The 19,673-nt window shown below is 52.6% G+C and overlaps 1 protein-coding gene across 3 annotated transcripts; it reads right to left on the reverse strand.

Moving 5' to 3' along the window:
- Positions 1 to 429: 429 nt before the first annotated feature.
- CCDC114 (coiled-coil domain containing 114) lies at positions 430 to 18,846 on the reverse strand. Of its 3 annotated transcripts, none has more exons than XM_004693979.2 (16): positions 18,632 to 18,846; positions 18,007 to 18,063; positions 17,614 to 17,705; positions 16,170 to 16,269; positions 15,813 to 16,002; positions 12,132 to 12,254; positions 11,674 to 11,787; positions 9,057 to 9,124; positions 6,409 to 6,596; positions 6,116 to 6,250; positions 5,334 to 5,416; positions 5,068 to 5,236; positions 3,087 to 3,250; positions 2,883 to 2,986; positions 2,567 to 2,645; positions 430 to 2,482 (listed from the first exon to the last, which is right to left on the reverse strand). In XM_004693979.2, exons 1-16 carry the CDS (start codon positions 18,667 to 18,669, stop codon positions 2,012 to 2,014), a joined length of 2,175 nt encoding a protein of 724 aa, XP_004694036.2. In that variant the 5' UTR covers positions 18,670 to 18,846; the 3' UTR covers positions 430 to 2,011. The 3 variants fall into 3 exon arrangements, with proteins under 3 accessions (XP_004694036.2, XP_012589207.1, XP_012589208.1); XM_012733753.1 differs by lacking the exon at positions 18,632 to 18,846 and adding an exon at positions 18,381 to 18,410; XM_012733754.1 differs by lacking the exon at positions 18,632 to 18,846 and adding an exon at positions 18,319 to 18,355.
- Positions 18,847 to 19,673: the final 827 nt, after the last annotated feature.

Raw genomic sequence — 19,673 nt, forward strand, 5'->3', positions numbered from 1 at the left:
GTTTTGTATCTTTTTGAAAATGTAAGGAGTTATGTTTCACTTTGGGGGGGTTTCTTATGGGAGTAACAGGAGGGGAGGGTCTGGAGGAGCAGTAGCTGGCGATAAGGCACTGGAGGAGGCAGGGACGGACCCCCCAGGTCTGACTGTGCTTCCTGTCCCAATTCCACGTTAAGTTCGCATCAGTTGGGCCTCCCTGGTGGCACAGGGCTTAAGTCTCAGCACTATGAAGCTATTAGCGGACACTGCAGCATGAGTTTGCTCTCCAGCCAGGGAGTGACCCACAGAGCGCAGCAGACCTCTCCTGTCTCCCTGCAGCTCCCCTCAGCAGTGTGTTTCAGTGGATCTGCCTGTTCTGCTTCTCACTCTGTCTCTAGTGAATCTTCTCACCCCACCCCACCTCTGGCCTATGCCCCAGTTCTTGTATGTATAAATAAAATAAAGCTTAAAAAAATTCACAACATTTGCTGTAATCATCACAGAAACAGGCAAATGCTATGGTAACAGGATTTTTTTTCCCCTGAAAAGTCAGTTGTTGGACATTTACCAGCAAAGCACTGAGTAGGCCTCACCAGACGCTGGGGTCAGATAAGCAGATAGGAAGACTTGGTTCTCTGACAGGTGAAAAAACAACATGTTCCTTTTCATTGCTGCCATCCTCCTAGTCATCATTATACACCCAGTGTGCTCTGCACGTCCTAAGGCTCTGCTCTTATCAGTTCATCTTTCTCACATTAAAAAAAAAAGACAAAAAAACCCTTGAAGTTTGTATATATCAGCCCCCTTTATGGGGAATGAAGTTCAGCACACTACCTGCCTGGACTAGGAAGGTAGATGCTGGATTACCTGTCTTACCGTGGTTGGCTTCAAGCACCAGGAGGCAGCGCTCAGTGACAGGTCGGGCCCCTCTCCCTCCCACAACAGGTAAGTGCAGATGTGCCTCATGTCTGACCGGGGCCAGGCACAAATACTCCTGCCCTCCTCCTCGCAGACATGTGCAAAGCTTGCCTCTTGGGCAGGCTTGGTCAGATGACCGCTCTGGCCAGCAACGGGAAGAGAAGGAATGTGCACAGTGTGCAGGCCCAGGCTTTCAGCACCCCCTGGCATCGCCATTTCGTCGTTGCAGAGGGGCAACACTCCATTCACATAGCAAACAACTTGACAAAGCAAAATACAAAAACTAGCAGATGTTAATAAACAATGTGGGAGTTCTGGGGTGAAGGGGGGTGGGAGAAAGGCACATAGGGATGGTGGGAGAGGGGAAATACAAACTCTCCAGCCTTGGCTGTCAGGCTGGGCTGTCACAGGACTAGTGGTGAGCAGAGTCCTTAGCTGACCAGCAAGAAACCAGTAAGAATGGCAAGGAATTAATCCTGGGGCATTTGTCACTGCAGCATAATGCAATCTATCCTGACCCATCCAGTTCACAGCTATCAAGGAGCCTGAAAAGTACAGTTCTCCAGAAAACAAGAGCCTGAATGGGAGGGAGGGGACAGGATCATTCATTTTCCCTGAGGCTGGAGGTAGAGGAAACAGCCATGTTTAAGGCTTACTCTCTCGAATAGGTGCTCATCACTAGGTGGGGGCCAAAGCCAGGTTCTGACTTATTTCCTTAGGTCACACTCAGGCTGACCCTGACACTGGTCAGTAGTGGGGAGGTTGGGGGTCCACAAAGAGCGAGGCGCTACAGGGATAGGGGCATGAGGTGCAGGAAGAGTCTGGAGGTGGAGGTGAGGACAGGGAGTCAGGAGGGAAGCAAGAGGTGGGCGCAGCTGGAGAGGGGAGAACAGAGCCTGGGAGAGCATGTTCCGCCCACTGAACAGGAAACCAAGAGAGCAGGAGACAGGGAGGCAGAAATGAGAGGCGATGACAGTCCCGGGACACCAGGGACGGGAGCTGAAGGCACATGCAGGGCCCAAAGAGGCCGGAACTGGGAAAGAAACGGAACCGCTGGGGAAGGAGGGGGATGGAGAGACAAGCAGGGCCCCGCCAAGCCAGGCCAGGGCCAGGGCTGCTACTTGCTCTGGGAGTCCTTGCTGGTGGTGGAGCCCGGGGCGGTGCTAGAGGTGGGACCCTTGCTAGACTCTGGGCCTCCACTTGATTCTGACCCTGCACCTCTACTCTCCGGGGCAGCAAGGCTTTCCTGGCCTCTGCTGGACTCCATGTATCCAGTAGAGCCCAGGTTGCTACTAGAGTTGGGGGCTCTGAAGGTCACATGGCCCCCCACGGAGGCATGGCTGGACACGGGCCTGCCATTTTGGTCATCAAAGGTGACATGGCCAATATTGGAGCTGGAGGCATGGCCTCCACTGGACGCCAGCATGATGCTAGTCCTGTGGCTCAAGATGGACCCGGGGATAATACTGGGGTTCCTGGTGCCCAGCATGGGTGTGCCTGAGCCCAGGCGGCTACCAGTGAGGCTTGGGGTGCTGTCCCCCTTCTTCAAGTTCTCAGTCAGCTCCTTATGCTGCTCCCGGGCCTCCAGCTTGGCAGGAGAGGGAAAGAGATGAGTTAGGGCCCCCCAGGCGAGCAGGGGTCCCTGTTGTGAGCCCCACTGCCCCATACTCACCGCCTTCTCCACTTGTCCCAGCAGCTCCTTCTTGCTCAAGGGATAGTCATCTTTGGCTTCAAACCCAGGGTGTTCCTCCCTGAAGTGGGGGACAAGCAGGGACTGCTTCGCTCTCCACCCAAAAAATGTGGACAACTCCTCCCTCAATCATCCCACACCGTCCCCTTGCGCTCCTGCAAAGCACCCACGACACCATCTGCTTCCCCCAGGGCCACACCCACCCTCTGGCTCCCAAGCCCTGCAGCCCATTTGTCCTCTCTGGCCCCGTGGGCTCCCCCCCTCTCCTCTCCCTTCTCCCTTCTCCCCTAGGCCTCACAGGTAGCTTGGGGGCCGTGGATGGGCCATCTTCTTGGGCACATCCTCGATGTCCTGGCCCAGCACCAGGAGGGCCGCCCGATCCAGTTTCTCAGGGCTGTAGCTCTGTAGGGTGGGGAAGTCAGCATCAGCTCTGACCCACGCCCCAGGCTTGACCCAACTCAGGTCCAGCTCTCGGAGGCTCGGGTGGCCCCAGACTGCAGACCTGGGTGTCAAGGAAGGCCTGCACCGTGAGGAGATCCACCAGCCGTTTCTCAATGAGGCCCAGGAAGAGGGTGATGTCTCGGTCTCGCATGAAGTTCTTGATCCCCAGGAGATCCTTGATGCTGCTGCTGTCACACTGGGCCGTGGTGAAGAGCTTCTGGATGTCTGGAGTTAGGGGGTAGGCAGGCTGTCATGGAAAGGTGCCCACCCCCACAGCCACCTAGCGGCCACAGCCCTCTTTATAAAAGAGGACAGCAAGCTGGTGGGAGACAGGGTGGCAGCAGACTTGCTCCGACACTGCTGGGGTGGCTGGAAGTGGGAGGGACTGCTGTGTGTCTGTTGAAGATATGGACCCGAGCAGGTAAAAAGTGGGGTAAGTTGGAGGAAAATCTGAAAAACGCGCCTCCACCTGGGTTTCTTCCCAGCTTGGAAATGCCCAACTTCCACCCAGCCCGAGGGAGGAGACGCGGGGCTGCTTCCAGGTTGCTCCCCTGGTGCTACTAACGTCAGGCCTGGCTACGCACAGCGACATGACCGCTGCCGGCCCTTAGCCGGCCCAGCAGTCACGGTCTCTGATCACTCTGCTCGCCAGCCCAGCGCAGTCTGGTTGTGTTTAGTTAGCAAACAGCCCTCGAGAAGTAAGAAGGCACCAGAACCTTGACCCAACTCAGCACCCAGCCATAGGGCACCCTGCCCTGCCCCCACGCCTCCTCCACCTGAGCACCAGATTCACATACGCACTTTCCTCCTGGGATTCCTCCCTGAACAGACCAGCAGACCCCTCACACTGTGAGCCGGGGCACCCCCAAGCCCACTCTGTCTGCCAGACCAGACTCTGGTGCACCCAATCCCACACCACCTACAGTCCTTCAACTCAAAGGCTCTGCTCCATCCCCTCCTCACCATGCTCCTAATCCCTGGCTACTCAGCTCACAACCCTCCCACAGCTCCTGTGCACCTCATGCCTCTGCCTCTCCTCCCTGCAGGATCTGCTTCTCCCACCCCCTTCACACCAAGCTTTCCCCTCGCTACACAAAGAACCTAGGCTCCCTAAATGCACCTCCTCAGCCCCACCTTTGGGGAGCAGCCTCCTCACCCGAGGGTCTCAATTAAACATATCCTTCAAAATCAGCCTCAAAAGCCCTTCCAGGAAACCTTTCCTGAGACCCCAAGAGAGCAGGTTTCATGAGTGCAACAGCCCCTGAGCTCAGCAGGGACCCCAGGTGCTCTGAGGCTCTGCTGTTGCCACCTCTAAATTCCTGGCACTGCTTTAGCAAGGGCCTCACGTCTTCATTCCGCACTGAGCTCCACCAATGATGGCTGTGCGCTCCACACCGAGTCGGGGCCCCCAGGGCCACGGTGTCCTCCAGGCCCTGGTGCCTGTGTCGGTCTCTCCCTGGCTCCTCCCACCCCCACATCCAGCTCCACGGTCACAGAACAGAGGGAGGAGGATTTGTCCCGCCACCCATCGGCTCTCCGGGGACCACCTGGGCTCACTCTCTCCACCATGAGGTTCTGTCCATCACCCCATGTAATTCTCAGGACAGCCTGCCCGTGTGTCACCACCCCATTTCCAGAGGGCCTCAGAGAGAAGACCACACACCAGCGTCTGCACATGACGGAGCTGAGGCAGCCTCGTTCTTGAGCACTCTGCACAGGAAGGACGGGCAGATGTGTGGGAGGTGGGTGGGGAGGGTAGGGGGTAGGCGCAGAGTGGACACGTGGAGGAGAGGATGGGTGGACGGATGCATGATAGATGGATGAAACTGGACGGATGACAGACAGATGGATGAAACTGGATGGATGACAGACAGATGGATGAAACTGGACGGATGCAGCGGGTGCTGTGGGATGGCCATGGGCATGGGCAGATGGACGCAGGATGGGCTGACAGCCGCTGCGCCAGGTCTTCGGTGAAAAGCCTGCCGGGGCCGGCTCTGTGCTCACCGAAGCCTCCCAGATAAAGAAGTTGGGGCATTTACCAGCCTTGAGCTTCTCCAGCTTTCCCCGAACGTCCTGAAAGTGAGTCTCGATGTTCCTGGCCTCCTCACGCACCTTGTCTGCCTGCTGCTGCATTTCTAACTCACGCTGCTCTTGGAGCAGACGCCTCTTGTCCTTGTCTGCACGCCCCCTCACCAGTGCCTCCCGGATCTGTCAGGCAGGGGGCGGGGCAGAACACGCTAAGGTGCAGCTCCATGGCGGAGGGGAGACGTGATGCTGGCGGGGGTGGGGCAGGGGTCTCACTCACCTCCTTGATCTCCTCCCGCAGGTATTCCAGGTTGGAGTTCTGCTCGTTGATGAAGTTGAATTCTGTGAAGTTGCGCTCCTCCCCTGCAGCAACAAGAGGCCGGGTCCAGAGAGCCCGAGACCAAGAGAAAAACAGCCAGAGAGACACACAGGAAGACAGACACGTTGCGAGAGACAGCACCAAGACAGAAGGAGACCAGGTTGGAGAGCTGTAGGCAGACAAAGACGGCACAGAAAGAGGAGAGTCAGCGTGAGTGAGCGGGACAAAGAGGAAGTCACAGAAATCCTGAGACCCCAAGAGGCGGAAACAGCAAGTGAGGTGGACAAAGTGGGAGAAGTGGGGAAAGAGAACCGAAGAGCTGGCACACCAGGAGACAGAGCGCAACAGGGACAGAGGAGACACGACTTGAAGCATGACCAGTGCACGAAAGGCAGAGGAGTCAGCAGGAGTATGGGTTTGCTGGGAGACACCCTCGGATACTAGGGGAGGACAGAGAGGCACAGAGCCGAGAGCAAGCAACGCAGAAAGAAGGGACACCGGCCCAAGACGGGGATGGCGAGAGATGGGGTGGGGGGGACCATGCACACTAGGGTGGGGAGAGAGGGGAGGGAGAGGGCCGGCAGAGGCAAGGTAGCCCTTCCCAGGCCGAGGAAGGTGGCTGGGACCCCAGGGAAAAGCAGAGCGCCTCAGGGACCATGACCCAGCCCACTCTGCACTGGACTAGGGGTTCTGGGGATCAGGCCTGGCCTCTCGCCACCGTGCACTGCAGCCCGGGTCCTCACTCTCCAGGTACTTGTCCACCAGCAGGTCCAGGTCACTCTCCCCTGTCAGCTGGGACAGTTTGTTCAGCGTGTCCTCGTAGCGCAGCACCAGCCTCTCCTGGGAGGTCTTTCGGAGACCCTGGGCCACCTCTTGGGCTGGGGGGCGGGGGACAACGCGGTGGGCCTCCAGGGCAGCCAGGGAGGCCCAGAGGGGCGACACAGGGGCCGCTGCTCCCCAGGCCTGGAGGCCCTCCAGCTCCAGCCCCTGGTGGCTGCTGCCCAGGTGGTGCCCAAGCCCTCGGGCGGCAGCTCACCTTGCCTCTGACGCTTCTCCAGGACAGCCGCATCTGGCTGCCGCTCATTGTTCTTGAGCTTGAGGAAGCAGTGCAGCTGCTCCAGGTGCGCGATGCTGCGCTGCAGGATCTGCCCCTCCGTCTCGTTCTGGGTCACCTCCTTGTCCGCCCTCTCCCGCAGCATCCCCATCTTGGTCTTGGCCTCCTCCCTGAGGCGCAGAGGAGGAGGGGTCAGCCCAGGGTCAGGGAGATTGCAGGTTGGATCAGGGTGGACCTGGGATCCCAGGGATAGGTGGGGTGGACCTGGGGTGGTGTGAGTAGGGGGGATCAGCCTGCGCCCCCGGCATGAGGCAAAATCAGGTCACAAAAGGCAGAAGTCTGAGTAGGCTCCTAGAGGTGGATGCGCAAGGGGTTACGGGGTGAGTCAGGGCCCACTCAGGGCTGGTACCCCCAAGGGCATGCTGCCACAATGTGCTCGGCCGGGCATCGGAAACCTACGCATTATTGTGTGGGAACAGGAACAGGAGAGCAGGAGGCAAAATGGCGGTGGGGTCCCCTTAGGGCTTATGCTCCAAAATGGAAGTGTATTCTAGGGGTTTCCCTAGAAGCCTCACTCACTGAACAGCTTAGCTGAAGATTCAATTTATAAGCCGGTGTGGTCCCTATAAGTCCAGAGACCCCTGAACCTGGCGATCCAATTCATCACAATGGTATTACTGAAAATGAATTCCTTCTCATCTTTTGGGGCTTACTGGTTTGGGGCTCGCTGTCTTGTAGCCATGGAGCCTTCTAGTTCATACCTCCACAACTCTGCCAACCTCGGCAGCCATCAACAGAACACCAGCATCTTGTTCTATTCCAATTCCTCCAAAGCTTGCTAAGGTCAGTCCTGGTGGAAAGCTTCCCCAGCAGCCTCCAGCCCCAGCTCCCACCCCTGGCGTCTGGGGCCGCCCCCAGAGAATAGGACTCGTCTTTCTGTGCCTCTGGCTCCACACCAACCAAAGGACAGGAAGAGGGAACTCAACAACTTCCTGAGCACCAGACCCTCAGGGGACACCCCACAACCACAAGCCATGAATCTCCACAGTGGCCAGTAAGGAAGATACCATGCTGGCTGCCACATCACAGTGGTGGAAAGGAAGGTGCTCAGAGGGGCAGTGGCCGGCCCCAGTCACCCGCAAGGAAGCACTGGAGACTGCAGCTGGTCTGACCTGATGCATCACTCGTGTGCCCCCACCCACTGCGTGCCCTCGGCATCCATTGCCACCCACTGAGGAGTGTGGGCAGAGGCTGATCCTGACCACGCAGGCAGGCCCACAAGCCAGGTAAGGAAGCCCAGGTTGGGAGAAAGCCAAGGCCATGCATGAGCAGAAGCTGCTGTGCACAGTCCAAACACTAAGGGGGTCTCAGTCCCCAAAGGGAAGAATTTATAGCATCTGCCATCAAAGCCCTGATAGGCTTGGAGGCCCTAATAGGCCCCAAAAGGGCCTCCATGGTGGTGCAGGGGTTAAAGTCTCACTGCTATCAATCTATTACCAGCCACCGGGCATGAGTTCAATCCCGGCCAGGGAATGACCCACAGGGCACAGCAGACCTCTCCTGTCTCCCCACTGCTCCCCTCAGCAGTTGGATTTCAGTAGATCCACTTGTTCTGCTCCCCACTCTGTCTCTGATGACTCCTCTTACCCCCCACACTTCTGGCCTGTACTCCAGTTTTTGTATGCTTAAATAACTAAATCTTTTTAAAAAATAAATAAAAAGAAAAGAAGCCCAATGGAGGGGGCCTTGAGGATAAACCTTGAAAGCATGATGCCAAATGAATAAAGCCAGACACAGTCCCATTGTGTCTGATTCCATCATATGAAATGTCTGGAGCAGGTGAGCCCTGAGAGACGGGAAGGAGACTGGGCTGTCACCACTGAGTTGCGGGGCGGGAGGGAGTGCAGGCTTCCTGCCAGGGTGAGGGAAGGGGTCTGGATGTAGACCGGATGAGAGTGCACAACATTTTGGATGTACAAAATGCCACTGAATTGGATACTTTTAAACATTGGGTTTTTGGTGTGTGTTTTAACTGACAGGGAAGTTTGGAAAGGATTGAAGGGAGGGAGGGGAAGAGGGAGAACAGGTAGGAGGGAGATCTGGGCTGCAGCTGAGATCTGGAGGACTCATAAACCTTGAGTAAACAGAAGTTATGTGATAGAAACAAGAAACTACAGGAAGGAAAGGAACCACCTGATGCAAGAGAACAGGGCTGAAGCTAAGAAAGCAGCAGTATGGAGTGAGACAGAGTGGGAGCATGGAGCCCCGAGAGCAAGAAGCCAAGGCATAGCTTCTTTGTTCCAGAAAACAGTTTCTTCATCTGAGGATGGCCTGAGAGTCTGTCCCTCTTGACCAGTACTGATAAGCACACTTTACTCCCACTCACAGAGCCCTGGGCTCCCGGACCTGTCTCACCTGTTCTCTGTACATCTCCACAGACAAAAGCAGAGAGCCATACACACAAGGAGCAGGAGGTCAGTGGTGGAGAGATAGTAAGGGCCACCTTACCCATGAAAATACAGGTTGTGATGGTCTGTGTCTGGAATTCAGAACCTTCCACCAATGCCTCAGGAAAAGTGAGTGCACTAGAATAATCCAAAGGCCACCCAAGAAGCCGCTGAGGCACTTACCTGACGGCATAGGCTGCAGTAGAAGAGACCATGACCTTGCCAAGCATCTGGTGCAAGAGATGGACTTCCTGCAGAGAAAACCAGACAGACCTCGGCTCACAACCAGGGCCCCAGAAATGCACGCCTGGCTGATTCTGGACAGCCAGTGGAGGCGATATGAAAAGGTATGGAGTGAAAGTGGCCAGGGGGAGCTGTGGGGTAAGTGCTTATCGGCCCTTCCCCAACCATCCACCCAGAATTCTCCTAACCCAGCCCAACTGAATTTCTGCTCAATGTCAGAAATAAGTGTGGATTTTATCATTGTGAATTCACTAATGTTTCTAGTTCCAGGGAAATGGCTTTGCAAGTAATACGGACTAAAAAGCTTCTTCCAGGAAAAAAAATAAAAATACATATATTTTATTATATATGTGTGTGTATCTATAGAGTCTATATTTATACACATGTATATATATGTATTAACTGTGTGCACATGAACACCCTATTAACATGATACACACGTGAGTGCAAACATACATACATGCATGCACACACATTTACTTTGGCAAAAAGATAACCAGACACCACAGCAGGGACCTCTGAGAAGTAAAATGGAAGAGACTGGTGAGGACATGATGTCTCTCTAGGGTGCCTTCTGGAGTTGTTTTGATTTGGAGACACTGCTAATAGTTTACATATCCCTGAAGAAAATTACAAGCAATACAGAGGAGAGAACTTAAACTGAATGCACACCAAAGCAAATGAACCTAACTATTTCAAAGAACTAAACCACAAAGAAGATAAAAAAATAATAAGAAGAACAAATCCAAGTGGTTTATGAATACAATCATTTGAAGAGACAAGGCTAGAAAGATACTAGCCTCAGAAGATAAAACATAGCACCAACAAATCTCAAACTCCACGTCTTGGGTTGGGGTGAAGGGGTACAGTTGTGCTCATTCTGATTCCTCTGTGTATAAGGGAGGACTAAGGCAAAATATATTGAAGCTGTTGGGAGCCAAGGAGAGAAAGATGCAGAGGGGAATGTTCGGGAATAGTCTGGTAACCCTGAATTGTAGAGGAAGGTATCTCCATGAACTCATGACTGTAAAACAGTGAAGCATTTCCTGGATCTCTCCAGAGAAAGAAACTGTGAGCAATGTCACTCCAGAACTCTCATGCCTGAGTCTTCTCCCTCAACACCTCTTCCCCACTAGAAAGAACCAGAGCTTACCTCTGAGTCATGGCTGGGGGGGCTTGGGGCAAAACAAGTCCAAGATAACCTGGACTGTCTTCCTGTGCCAGAAAGTCACAAATAATTCACAAAAATAATGGGGCCTGTCAAGAGGAGACAGAAGCCAACTTGTAGGGGTACCCTCTAGCAAAATCTGGGAAAAAGGAAACTTCATGCTAGACAATAACCATTTTGATTCCAACCTGTAAATCAGGTAAAACCTCAGAACCACATATTGACAATCCAGGACTTTAGGGGAGACAGTGAGAAGTTCTTTCTTAAGCTCTACCTCCACATCTCCCAGCGGCAGCAAAGATGACAGGTAGGGAAATGACCAGGTGGGCAATTGGAAGGCCTTATGGAGAGAATCATTACTGGATGCTGAGTGGGTGAAAGGGTGTCAGGAAGCAGGCTATTTTTAATGTCAAGTCATCTGTCAACAAACCACTTGTTCATTATACAGAAGAAACCTCTACATTGGAGAAACCTAGCAAACCAAGTGATCAAGTCATGACAGGAATAATGGACATTATGGGCCTCCCAACAGGATGTAGATAACCAACAGAGTAGCTCCTCCTTACACTTTCTGACACACACAGCCTGAACCAAATCATGAAAAGACAGCAGTTATACTGCACTGGGGGCCCTCAAATGACATCTGAAATGCCACAGTGATGAGGACAATGCACCATGGGATATGTGAGCAGCCCAGCCCAGCAGGAACATGGAACTAAGAGGCATAAAGGTCAGCCCTTGAGATAGTAGGTAGACTCTTGAATACAGACCACTTGCAATTAGAACACTTTTCCTGATAAGATTGTGTAAGAAAGGGATTGTGTTTTCAAGAAATGGCCCCTGAAGTCCTTAGGAGCAAAATGTCTGCAATGATCCCTCAAAGAGAACAGTTGTCAACGATCACCCATGGCTTACAGTAAGAAGAGGAAGTCCAGAGACAGAGAAAGAGAAAATGTAAAAAATCAATCTTGCAGAGTGAGATCAAGGAGTGCTTTTGGGTCTGCAGGCACCTTTTCTACAAGTTTGAAATAATTAAAATTAAAAGAAGAAATAAGGGTAGAGGGAGCAGGAAGGGAGAGAGAAGAGGTATTCAAAGGACCTCAAAGCTCACTGAGGGACCTCTGGAATGTGAGCAGTCTCTCTGCTTATTGCTTTCCCTGAGTGCCATTCTGTGTTTCTGCACATAGAGAAGCCTACTTCCTCCGGCACATTCTCCAGGTCTCATTCCCTCAGGGCTCAAGTAAGCCTGCCGCTCCAGTGGATTCCATCCTTGAGGCCCAAATGTTGGGGAGATAGAGTGCATGGTTTGGGGAGAGCATAGGTGAAACTGTCTCTGTCCTTGCCCCAATGCTGCTGGGCTAGGGGATGCTTGGCTGCAGGGCCACTGACCTTCTGCAACTTGCTGTGCACATTCAGATAGCGGTTCCTCTCGATCCGCAGGAGGTCCAGCTCCTCACGAAGAGCCGAATTCCGAACCAGCTGGATGTCAAAGCGACAGGTGACCTGGGAGGGTGGAAGGGGGAGAGAACATGAGTCCTCTGAGGTCCAGCCCAGCTCCCTCCTCCAAACTCAGCTAAGGAGGGGCCTCTTGGCAGCTGAGGCCTACTAACCTTTTGGAAGACCCTGAGAACACTGTCTATTCCCATCTCAGGGACCCAGCTATTAACCCTCTTTCCTTTGAGAACCCCTGTCCCTCCAGAATCTTGAACTCCTCAGAGATTTCAAGCCTGCCCATATCAAGGAATCAGGTCCACCATTTTCAGAACTTGATCCTATGTTCAGTTCACCTTCCTCCTGCTCTCCCTCACCCCTACCCCAGGGTTGGGACCCAAGAGGCTGAGCTTTACCCTGTCCAGCTGGTCTTCTAGAATCTTGATCCTTCGCTGGATCTTGACCTTCTGGTCCAGGAAGAATCCTGGGTTTCTGACATCCTTACCTTGAGTAGAAATCCGGGTCTCCATTTCCTGGATCTGGAGGAAAGAGGGTACCTGTTTGTTGGCTGAATGTGGGGGAAATTGAGGAATGGAAGGCTGAGTGTCAGTGTGGCTGACATCCATCTGTTCTATCTTCTGCTGTCACTACCCAACCTTCAAATCCCACAAGCTGCCCTGCCCAACCAGGGACAATCCAACTACAGATTGTCACTGGACCCAAGCAGAGTCTGCCTGAATCAGTGGGGAAATGCATGAGCTGAATGGGTGTTTCCTAGCTCTCTCCAGGACTTCTGCTGTCATCGTTCTCCCCACATAGAGAAACCTGTGGGGAGAACAAGAGATTGAGAGATGGCAAGAGTGGGCTTTGGCTGTCCTAGAGTTCCTGTGTCTGAGAATGCTTGAAATCAGCTTTCAATCTGTCCTCATTTCTGTACACATCACTACTTATTTGAGGTACACTTTCTCCCAATTAAACAGGATGCTCTGAAAAAAACAAATTTCTTTTTTTCTCTTTTATGTGTATGTGTGAGAGACAGAGAGAGAAGGTGTTCAACAAAATACACAGACTAAATGAGTAAATTTCTTTCTTTTTTCTAATAATATAACAGTTTTTTACATCATTTTGTACATTTTTTTTTTCATCTCAATTGTAAATCCCGAGGGTTTCCCATCACTGAATCAGCCTAAATTAGTGAATTTCTTAAAGCCATGTTTCCCAATGTGTGCTGTTATAGGTTCAATTGTGTTCCCCCTACCATACATACATATGTATATATACATATATACACACATGTGTATGTATGTGTGTGCGTGTCTATAAGTGCTAATACCCAGCATACATACATATGTGTGTATACATATATACATGTGTGTATATGTGTGTATATAAGTGCTAATACCCAGCATACATACATATGTATGTATACATATATATATACACGTGTGTGTGTGTGTGTGTAAGTGCTAATACACAGCATCTCAAAATATGACCTTATTTCAAAAAAGTCTTCAAGGAGGTGATGAAGGGAAAATGAGACCCTTAGATTGGCCCAATCCACTACACAGGTGTCTTTATTAAAAGGGGCAGTTTGCATACAGACACACAGCTGGAGAGAACTCCAAATGAAGGTGATGGCAGAGATCAGGGTAATGCTGCTATACACCTAAATACACGGAAAGCTAAAGATAGCCAGCAAGCCACCAGAAACAAGAGACTCAGAACAGATTCTGTCTCCCAAGCCTCAGAAGAAACCAACCCTGCTGACAATTTCTGCTGCATACGCTACTCCAGAAATGCCAGGGACTAGCACATGCACCGAGGCACCCCAGGACACTGCCACAAACTCAGGGGTCGAGAGGAGCTATTTTAAATTTGGAGAGAGATACTGACATACATCAGACACCACACCAACTTTAAATTCAAGGTAGTTCACTGGGGTCAACACAAGATGGGGCCATGGTACCTTCCTTGTTATTACATCTTTGTGAAACCAAGTTCTTAGTGGTTGCAGGGGTAAAAAAGAAAATACCCCAGGTGTTCCCATTGGGAGGCATTGGCAAAGTGCATAGGGAATGTTTCTGCATGATTTCTTGTAAGAGTATGTGACTCAATAATTGTCCTAGGAAATTTTTCAATTAAAAAAAAAAAGTGCCCATGGGCACAAACATTCCATGGTAACTGCTTTTTCAGAATGAAATACAATTTGTTTTGCAACATATAGCTATTTTTTTTCCAGTGGTTTCTAGGTTGTTGGATGCAAACACTCAAGCAAACTATCCCATAAATAATACTGGTAGAATCCCCTTGAACAGCTCCTGAGAGCTGATTTCCAGCTTCAGGAATATGTCAACTTGAAATTGGATTCATTATCTAACTGGCCTAACAAATGACCTCAAACTTAGTGGCTTAAAACAATATGAATTATCTAGAAGTTTCCATGGGCCAGGCATCTGGACTGGATATGCTGTACGACTCCCAGTGGCAATCAAGGCACCCACCAGGGCTGCAGTCTTTGGGAGCCAGCATGGGAACTCACCTTGGGGTGGCAAAATCCAGTTCCACACAGCTGGGGGACTGAAGCCCTCAGCTGCTTGGGGCCCAGAACGTGCACTCTACTGCATGGTAGCTTCTTTGAGGCCAGAGGGCAAAGGAGTCATGGATTCAAAATAATAAAAGTCATCATTCTGGGCTTGCCCTGGTGAGTTTCCAGGAAATACTAAGGAAAACCATGTGAAGCAGTCAACACCCACTGTACCACCATGAAATAGCCAAAAGTTTGGACCATGTGAATCAGAATGCAGCTTTCAAAGGTAGTTTGGGGTGATATGGACAGCTGAACAAAATGGCTGAAAGTCAAGTGTGAGAAACCTACAGACCATGCAGTAAACGTATCAATGCCTCCCACCACTACCCCCACCCCCAAGCATGCACACACACACACACACACACACAGAGGAGTCCACATCCTAATGGCGGAAACTTGTGAATGTGTGAATTTAAATGAAAAATTCTTTGCATATGTGATAAAGTTGGGGCTCTGGAGATGGGAAGGTGTTTCTGGATTATCTGGTGAGCCAAATGTTATCAGGAAAGTCCTTAGAAGTAAAAAGGGAGGAAAGAGAGTTCGAATCACTGGAGAAATGACAGAGGCAGGGGTAGAGCTACACAGCAAGAGAAAAACTTAACCAAATCCTTGCTGGCTTAGAAGACAAAACAGTGTGGAGCCCAGGAGTCTAGAGGCAGATTTAGAAGCTAGAAGAGTCCAGGGAAAAGATTCTTTCCTAAAGCCCCCAGAAGGAACACAGTTCTGCTAACATCCTGATATTGACCCAGTCAGGTCTCTGTCCTCGTGTACTGTAAGAGAATTAGTTTATAGTCTTTTAGGCCATCAAGTATGTGGTCATTTGTTATAGAAACAGTAACCAATTAATACAAGCCAACAAAGTAGTAAGTACTAAATGCCTATTTGTGATCCAATCATGTACAAGAAATCATTTTACCTACTCAAGCAACTTTGTTTAATGAAACATCCTAGGGAAAATAGTACCAAATCTCACAAAAAAACAAAGTATCACTTGGTGACAATTTTGTTTCCAAGATATGTATGTGTGTGTGTTAACATCTTTATGCATCTGTGCTTGGTGAAGCTGCAGTCCCAGTCAGTGAGTCATGGTCGTAAAAACCTGAAAGAATTTGGCCTAGAAAAGTCACATTACTTCCAAGGTCAAATAACAAGGTCTGGAGGCAGATGGGATTAGAAACCTGTCTAGACTTAGCAGGATCCTTTTGGCAGGTGAAGAAACTAGAGCCCAGAGAGGTGAAGACACCTGTGGTCACACAGCTCTGATGTGGCAGGACAAGGACTCTAACATAGGCTTCACTGAATCCAGAAGGTGACCATTTTCCCATAACCACCCAGCACCCCTTTTCTGACATATAAAGTCAAACTAAGTCCTGAACACCCACTAGTGCTTGAATTCAGCTCTCCCAGGTGGATACTTGCAGTAACCGGCTTTCAGATGATGATACAAAGGTCCAAAGTGGTGAAGACACATGGCCCTAAGCAGGAGCCAGTGTCTGGTCTCAACACCCACCTCCTTGTCCAGGGAGCTGATCTGCTCCTGCAGCTCATCAATTTCCACCTGTACATGGGTACGGCACTTCAGCAAGTGGGCCATGTTCTTCAGCTTCTCTCTGTCCCGCAGTCGCTTGACCTGGCTCTGGGCCACACTGATCTGCTTCTGAAGTAGATCTCGCTCTTCCTGCAGGTGCTGGATCTCCCCACTGGAGATCCAGTGGGGACAGAGCTCAGCATCACTAAACACGGTGAGCCAGCCCTCCCCAGAGATCCAGCCCCTTTACCAGCCCTCTTGCCCAGCCCCAGGACCCAACCCAGCCCCTTTACCAGCCCCCTTGCCCAGCTCCAGGACCCAGGCATGAGCTGAGCTCACAGTTGTTTGTTGATGCGCTGGTGGATTCCCTTGAGGTAGGCCCGCCTCTCGCCCTCCATCACTTTGCACTGTCGCTGCAATCTGCTCAGCTCCCAATCCGCTGAGGGGTGAGAAAACAAGGGACTCAATGGCAATCCAGAAATACCCCCCTCCCCTCTTTTCCTGTCCAGGTCCTAGGAATCCTGGTTTCCTTTTAGCTTCACAAACAGCAACTAAGCTGCTGGCCAACTCCCTAACTGACTGAATGTCAGTTCCTTTATTCCTGAAGCTTCCTTCACCCTCCATATGCCCTGTATACCCAAGGGGTTTTCCCCCTAAGCCTTCTCCCACTGAGGGTTGAACACACATCTGTTTCCCTGGCAAAAGGCACTCCTTCAGGGCCTTGCAGTCCTGGGAGCCCAGCCCTTTCCTAACTTGGGAAAGTTGAGGACAGGGTTGAGACTCCCAGGGTCCCTTCTTGTTCCCTCCCTCACCCCTTCCCAACTTCAGTCCCCAAAGCCCAGCAGCAGTCCTCAGTTTCCTGCTCCCACCTCCACATTCTCAACCGAGCCCCTAGAGTCAGGCCTCCTTATCTTCCACCTGGACCATCACCCTGGCCTCCTCTCTTCCTTCTTCCCCCACACCTGCCCTTACAGACCCAATCATCTTTCTACACCCAGAGAAAACCAGCTCCTCCCCTTCCTACTCACCAGCCTCTGCTAGAAACTCCAGCTCCTCAGCCGAGCGGTAAGGCTCAGAACCTGGTGACCTTACACCACAGAGAATCTCTCCAGTAGCCCCCACCAGCTCCCACCTCCCCAGCCCAGTAGGTGACACTTCAGGGGACTGACAGGGACATGGTGAATCTGTCTCATACAGGCATATGGCAATGTCTGGAGACCTTTTCATCAACAAGGTGGGGGGCAGTTTCAACTGGCATCTAATGGGGAGAACAGGAGAGGGATGCTGCCAAGCACCCTACAAGGCACAGAAAAGTCCCCACAACCAAGAATTCTTTGATCCTAGTGTCAACAGTGCAGAAGTGGAGCAACCTGCTTTAGAAAACTCTGTTCCTGCTATTAAAACACTCTTCCCGGCCCTCCCTGGTGGCGCAGCGGGTTAAAGCACAGCACTGAGAATCTAGGGCCGCTTCCGCATGAGTTCGATTCCCGCCTGCCCCGGAGGAGACCACATGGCGTGGCAGACCTCTCCTGACCCGCCCGCTGCTCCCCTCAGCAGTGTACTTCGTTGATCTGCCTGTTATGTTCCCCGCTCTGTCTCTGGTGAAGCCTCTCACCGCCCCTGAGCCTCTGGCCTGTACCCCAGTTCTGTATGCACAAATAAATAAAAATCTTTAAAAAAAAAAAAAAAACACTCTTCCCTTCCTTCTCCTCTCAGTAATTCCTAGGAGGAGTTCTGGCCTCCCTGAAGGGAAATAGTGACTGAAATAGAACGGATGAATTACCGAGTCCCTCCAGGAAGACCTCACTCCCATCCTCTGAGCGGGTGCTCGCTGGATGGACTCCCACAGGCATTGTGGACAATCCCGTCAGGCTCCTGTAGGGGTGCACAAGGGACACTTACACAGAGCAAACAAGAGAGGGGCAAGAGAAGGGGGGAAGGGACTTCAAGGCACTAGGAACTGGGGACCCCAGAAGCTGTTCTGGACTCTGTGTCTCAATTCCTCCAGGGGTTGGAGGGGCATCTCTCAGGCCTCTCGTACCTTCTCAATCTTTTATCTAGGCTCTGACTCCGCATAGGGCATCGGTGCCCTCGACCCTCAGGATCTCCAGAGCAGGCTCTTTGAGGAAGTGGTCGCTATGGAAGGAGAAACCCCTAACAGGCCGTGGGTTCCTACCTGCTGGGGTCTCTGCTCTGTCCTTGATGCTCCAGGCTCACTGTTGTGGTGTGGTTACTGGGGAGATAAGAGGCCAATGAGGCTTAAGGACAGCAGCAGGGGTGGGGACCGAAGCCACGAGGAGAGGCTGTGGAAGGGGAAGCCGGGAAGAAGGGAGGAGCTGGCGGACCGACTTGCAGAAGCGAAGTTTGGGGGGTTTTAGCAGTAAAGAGATGAGCAGAGGGGTCCTGAGAGGACAGGGCTAGGAGGGATGTGAGGGGTGGGGCCGCGGTCGGTGAGGAGTGGGCTTGTAGGACCGGATTTGGGCCATACAAGGGGCGGGCTGGAAGGTGCGAGGGTGGGCCTTCGGGGTTAGCGGGATCGGGCGCAAAGACCTGCAAAGAGCGGAGCAGGAAGGGCCGGCGAGGACTGAGCCTGTGGCGGGGAGAAGGGGGGGCAGCGGGGACTGGCGAAGGGCGGGGCGAAAGTACCGCAGAGGGCAGGGCTTCTAGGGGCGGAGCCCGGCCCCTGTAAAAGGGGTATAAGGTTCTTGTAAAAGGCGGAGCTTCGGGGTCACGCGAGGGGAGGGGCAAGGATACCTGTAGAGGGCCGATTTCGGGGTCGGGAAGGGGAGGGGCAAGGGTACCTGAGGAGGGCGGGGCTTCGGGGAGCGGAGAGGGGCATGATTGGCAGAAATCGCGAGGTGCTTGGTGAGACGGCGCTGGAGAGAAGCTCCTTTCCAAGTTTGGTGGGGGCCGGGGGTCATCCGAAGGCACGCAGACTCAGAGAGCTTGCGGGAAGTCGGGACGGTCTGGACCGAAGCACGGAACTGGGACTGCCTCGGGGCTGTGAGGGGCGGGCGGTGTGTTTCCGAGAGGGAGAGGTTGGAGCTGGAAGAGCCTGTGGAGGAAGGCATGGGAGGGAAACGTCGGGAAGGCTTTGGAGCTAACCCAAAGTCCTTCGAACGGGGCGCGAAAGATGCGTATCTTAAGCTGATTAAGACCACGTTATTTGGAGAACTCAGTAGCAGGAAGGCGGTGCCGAAGCCGGGAGTTGTGAGAGAGAGGACCGCTCACCGCTGCTTCAGGTCCTCGCAAGCGCTCAGTACGCATGCGCACCTAACGGCCTCCAAAGAAGCCGCCAAAAAACGCTTTGCCGCCTACAGGGTCGCGCACTGAGACGGAAGTGGGAGGGGCCTATGGCGCATGGTACCGCCCCGCCCAAGACCACGCCCCCTCGATGGCCAGCTGCTGCCCACGTGGGCTTTCCCCGGCGCGGGCGGGTAGTGGGCGCCTCTCTGCTGGCTGGGTGTGCCCAATGCCTGCGGTTTCCTGTGGGAGGAAGCGGCGGCCTACAGGCCTTGTGCGCAGCCCATAGCCTTGGAGGCCCCAGAGAGGGAGATCCCGTTACCACCCTCCCTACCCTAATTCTCATCCTTCCACAGGACCCTAGCGTGGGGGACCCCAGAGCAGCCTCTGGGTACTAAGTCTGGCACTGATTCCACTCAGGAAATGGCTCAGAAGCCTAGCCGCCTATTCTCCATCCCTTAAGACCCCCTAATTTTCCACCTCGACTCTGCCCAGCACCCAAGTCCCACCCACTGCCCCTGTTCTCCATGAAGGGCACATGACCGTTCAGCCCCCAGTATTTCCCGTGACCAAGACAGTAACATAGCTGGGAAATTGGCT

The sequence above is a fragment of the Condylura cristata genome, unplaced genomic scaffold (assembly GCF_000260355.1).
Source record: "Condylura cristata isolate star-nosed mole 26May11 unplaced genomic scaffold, ConCri1.0 scaffold00041, whole genome shotgun sequence".
Taxonomy (NCBI): Eukaryota; Metazoa; Chordata; class Mammalia; order Eulipotyphla; family Talpidae; genus Condylura; species Condylura cristata.